At 40.9% G+C, this 5,294-nt stretch overlaps 1 protein-coding gene across 4 annotated transcripts in view; it reads left to right on the forward strand.

Moving 5' to 3' along the window:
• LOC101650685 (rab GDP dissociation inhibitor beta) overlaps nt 1-5,294 on the forward strand; it is a 134,139-nt gene that overhangs the window by 24,213 nt on the left and 104,632 nt on the right. The window contains exons 6-7 of one of the 4 annotated variants that reach the window (XM_030889067.2): nt 605-683; nt 2,050-2,251. The exons of 2 other annotated variants lie outside the window; for them this stretch is intronic. In XM_030889067.2, coding sequence (XP_030744927.1) covers nt 605-683; nt 2,050-2,207 — 237 coding nt within the window. In that variant the 3' untranslated portion in view covers nt 2,208-2,251. Of the gene's footprint in view, nt 1-576; nt 684-2,049; nt 2,252-5,294 lie in introns of those variants that run through there. One more of the 4 variants, XM_045285610.1, reaches the window with a different exon arrangement.

Raw genomic sequence — 5,294 nt, forward strand, 5'->3', positions numbered from 1 at the left:
GAAAGCAAATGTTTTGAGATTGATGAGGGTAACGAATGTACAAATGTGCTTTATACAACTGATGTATGTATGGATTGTGATGAGTTGTACGAGTCCCCAGTAAAATGATTTTTTTTTTTAAGTTTGAGCAAAGATTATAAAGGTACTCCTAGGGAATTTTGGAACGGTGTGTTCTGCATATATCATAAGATATACGTGCCTTATAATGATGGAAACTTCATTGGTCAATTGTTTGCCATATAAAACTGATCATCTGTGGCTTCCTAATTAAGTCACCCAACTCTTTATTTAATGATTTGTTATGGAATTTGAGATCGATACAGTAAGTTTCCTTCAAATACAAAACTTCAGTTTTTAAAGTACTTTGTATGCATTTGCCAGCCACTTCAAGGGAGAAAGACAGGCTTTCTCTTCCCAACAAAAGATCCATTCTAGAGACCTCAGGGCCATCCTGTTCTGTTCTGTCCTGTAGGGTTGCTCTGAGGAGGAACGACTCGATGGCTCTGTGTGTGTGTGTGTGTGTGTGAACATGCATTCGTTTTTATGTTTTAAACTTTGCTTTTGTCCTCATCACAGTGATGACAAATTTATTTCCAACACTCAGGAAGGACATACAAGCACAGTTCAGACTCTCTTATCTTTGGGCGCTGATATCAACTCTAAGGACAAAAGGCATCGATCAGGTGAGACTTATTTTTGCCTCTGCCTTGAGAACTATTAGTAAATTAAATACCAACAACACATGGGCTTGCATATCAAAACCGTTGGCTTTAATATTCTTCTTCTAGTAGTTCAGCAGCATTCCCTCTGTTTCCAAAGCGATAGACCTATTGCTATCACCATCTCAGTAGTGATGACTAAGGAGCACGGGGCTGCCATCCATAAGGTGAGCAGTTCGAAACCAGCAGCTGCTCTACAGGAGAAACACACAGGGCTTTCTGCTCCCATAAATAGTTGCAGTCACGGAATCTCACGGGGGCAGTTCTGCCTCGTCCTGCAGGACTCCTCTCAGTCGGCATCCACTCCGTGGCAGTGCACTCGAGTTTTGTTTGAATGATGGCTACTCCTCATTTCTCCTAGTTTTCTGACAGTTGTTATTCTAATCTTATATCAAAAGATACTGTACATGTAACATCTATGTGAGCATTTTCTTTGTTGATCCATGATGTACCAGCCATCTAGGTACTTTATAGATTTATTCAACACACGTTGTCCACTTTGGTATATATTTAGAACCTATGGTCCATATAATTTTTTTCATGCAATATTTTATTTTTTATTGATTTTTAAAATAATTTTATTGGAGGCTTGTACAACTCTTTTTTTCGTATAATTTTTTTTAATTGAGGACTCAGAATCAATTTTTCAGACCTAGAGTTTAGAATAAAGCCTCTAGGAATAATAAAATCCTCTTTGAGCCAGTGGCCATTTTACAAATGACCTTTCTGATGCTTCAGAGGCTCACCGATTATTAATTCCTCGCTTAGAGCTGGCAAGGGCAGCTCGGAACTCCAGGGAGGGACACAAGACCTTATCCTAGACTCTGGGTCTTAGGCCCAGGGATCATCTCAGTGCCCAGAGATCCTCAGCACTAAATTCCACACACTGATTGGGAAAATTTGGCTGACGTTTTCCTTTCTGTCACATCATTATTATTCATGGGGATCATATTTTTTACCCACAAAGAGAATTCACAAAACTCTGAGAAAACACAACAAGACATGTAAAGCGTGTTTTAATCGCACACAGGAATGAGCATGAGGAAAAGCAGTGTCCTGTTTCTCACTCACTTGCTTTGTTTCAGATGTTTCCTAAAGTTCCTCCCACTTGGTTTCATAACCTTTAAAAACATTCTCAAGCCAACCCAGTTAAAAAGCCAAATTATATTTTTGGTCCAGTATAGGCAATGGCACGGGGATGAACTATGGAAATACAAAAGCTGTAGAGCCAAAAGAAACAATATCTTTATAAAGAGTAATCAATGTCTCACAAGTCCCTCCTTTGGGAGGGAGCCTGCTCTCAGTTCACGTGTGTTATATCTTCTCTCAGCTCTGCATCTGGCCTGTGCAGGCCAGCACTTGCCTTGCATTCTGTTCCTCCTGCAATCTGGACTAAAGGATTCACCAGACATCACGGGCAGCCTGGCTCAGCAATTCACCAAGAGAGCAGACATCCTTCAGTGTTTTGAGCAAACAGGAACGACATAAGAATGTTTCTAAAATAAAGCAATAAACTTCATGGAAAATATAAATAAATCTGTTCTGCTTCCTACATGCCCAGTGTCTTCCAGTTCATCCTTCACCCTCCCTCCCTCCTGTGCTCGCCCCTTCAGTTGGGACTTCCCCAGATCACTAAGAGGACTGCTATCAGGACTCGGGGTCAGGAGACCAGATTCCTAGTGATATGGGTGACCTATTATGAAATTCTAAGCAGGAGCATCATCTTTCCGTAGTCTGTATTTCATATGCTTTATGTGTAAATATAAATTTATATGTAAATAGATACAGTTTACTTAGTCAATCTCTGAAATCCTTAAAGGAGCATGTAACATGAACCTCTATTACTATCTATACTTTCTATGTGCATGACAGGTCTTATAATAAATATCATATGAAAGGCAATAACAATCATATTAAATATCTAACGAGTTACTGTCAACGTAAAACAGAACCCATAATTGTTATTGTTGTTGTTAGGTACTGCCAAGCTGCTTCCAACCCATAGCAACCTTATGCACAACAGAAGGAAACACTGCCTGGTCCCGCGCCATCCTCACACTGTTCCTATGTTTGAGCTGTTGTTGCAGCCACAGTGTCAATCCATCTCACTGACAGCCTTCCTCTTTTTCGTTGCCCCCACTTGACCAAGCCATGATGTCCTTCTCCAGGGACTGTGCGTCTCCTGACAACATGTCCTAAGTACACGAGACAAAGTCTCACCATCCTTGCCTCTCAGGAGCATTCTGGCCATACTTCTTCCAAGACAGATTTGTTTGTCCTTTCGGAGCCCATGGTAACTTTCAGTCATCTTCCCCAGCACCACAATGCAAACATATCATTTCTTCTTCAGTCTAACTCTCCCCATACTCAGTAGACTTCATTCCTTCTTAGGCTTTCTATGGAAAATCCATTACACTGTTTAACTTTTACCTCCAGGAAGGAAATATCTATAATCTGTTACTCACAAGGAATTAACTATAAGTTTTCTATATTCTAAGCACTGCTCCCTGAGCTATGAAGCTGTAACCTTTCTGTATTTATTACCCTGCATTTATACCTGAGAGATGCAACTAAGATATTATCAAAACTTTTTCACTCCCTGTGTTAGTCTGGGTACACTAGAGAAACAAATCCACAGAAACTCATGTATAAGAAAGAGTTTTATAAAAAGGTTAAGTGCGCATCAAGAAAACATCCCAACCCAGTGCTGCCCAAGTCCAACATTAACCCATTAACCCATATGTCCAACACCAATCCACAGAGTCCTCCTCCATCTCACAAAACAGACTCAATAATGCCGACTGCAGGAGGAAAGCCGAGTCAATGAATGTGTAAGCATCTCAGTGCTGGCAGGGGTCTCCACACGGCTACTCCAGCACCCAGGGCTGCATCAGGGTAGGTCCATGCGGCTTCTCCTTAGGGATGTCTTGCAGGAAGTGAGCCTTGCCAGCTGAAGCAGGGAACTGGATAAGGCAGCTGCATCCTGATCCGACCATCAGAAAGCAAGAAACCCGAGAACATGAAAGGCGAGGCTCACCGAGCCATTATCTCTCGGCCCTTCAATTCCCACATGTGTTTATCAGCCAGGTTGGCACAATAAACTAACTACCTCACTCCCTGAGTTGAAGGATAGAGTCTCATTCTTAAAATCAGCACATTATATTTCCTGCTCTATTTCATCCTTCTATTGAAGACTTTGACCACTAAAGAATTTTATATAATATTTTTATCAGCTTTATTGGCATATAATTGGCAATTCAGTACTTTAATCACTTTGGGAAGAGTTATACAATTATCACCACAATAAGTTTTAGAACATTTTCTTCCTTCTTGGACTCAGTGTGATAAGCTCCCCACTCCCCTACAACTTCCCCTGCTATGGCCCCAAGGAACCATGAATCCAGTAACTGTCTTTATCGAGTTACCTGTCCTGGATTTCATTGACAGGAAAACATTTTTAGGAAACCAACTAGCCACAATAACAGAAAAACCTTAAGTGAAAAGAAATCAGAAAATATTAACACTAGAACACATTTTAAATGGATTAAATGGAAGGTCAAATGATAAGACACTACACCTTAGCCTAACTGCATCTGCAGTAATCTACTTTCCAATGCACGCTGCATGATAGCAAGGCTATTCACTTCCCTGGTCTGTGTTCAGAAGGCAGTCACCAGAGGCTTAATCCACATGCATTCCCCTTTCACATTTTTAAAAACTGAAACAGCTTAAAATAGGTCAAAAGAGAGACCAAAGGATAAGATACTACATTTAACATATTTCTCTGTGCATTTAACATAATGCTCTCTGTGTGATAACGAGGCTATTCACATACCTCAACTATGTCAGAGGGGAGTCACCAGATACTGAATCCATGCGTGGACCTTGCAAATGTATTTGGGGCTTCCACTGTCATCCATAGCCTTCTACAAGCCAGGTGTTCACAATGTAAGCTCTGATACCATTCCTCCCTTTGGATTTGTATTTTATTTCAATCATTGGCTCACACAGGCTGATGTACGACTTATTCTACGGGAACTTAGTTGATGCCTCACTTAGATGGCTGCTTGTTTGAAGACAAGTCTTTAAGACCCCAGATGCTATTACTTTTGATAACCAGGCACCTTCTGGTTTCTTCACCACACTTTGCTATAGCACTCATATCTTCAGTGATCTCATGAAGGTGAGCATCAAGCAGGCCATGTCATAAGAAGTAATTGTTTGATAGACAATTCAGAGGAGGAGACAAAGGCACTGATGGTTCCTGGGGGACACAGGAGAAGGGGAAGTGGGAGAAAGGAAGGAGGGGATAACCAACCCAGGGCCAAGGGAATAATAAGTGAACTAAAATCAATGGAGATAAGGGCATAGGATGCCTAGTGGGGCTTAATCAAGGGCAATGTAGCAGTGAGGAATTACTGAAACCTGAATGAAGGCCGAACATGATAGTGGAACAAGAGGAAAGTAAAAGGAAATAGAGAAAAGAACTAGGAGACAAAGGGTATTTATAGAGGTCTAAATTAGACATGTACATATGTAAATATATTTTTATGTAATGATGGGGAAATAGACCTG

The sequence above is a fragment of the Echinops telfairi genome, unplaced genomic scaffold (genome assembly GCF_000313985.2).
Source record: "Echinops telfairi isolate 266 unplaced genomic scaffold, ASM31398v2 ScPeMD7_7473;HRSCAF=8511, whole genome shotgun sequence".
NCBI classification, from domain to species: Eukaryota; Metazoa; Chordata; class Mammalia; order Afrosoricida; family Tenrecidae; genus Echinops; species Echinops telfairi.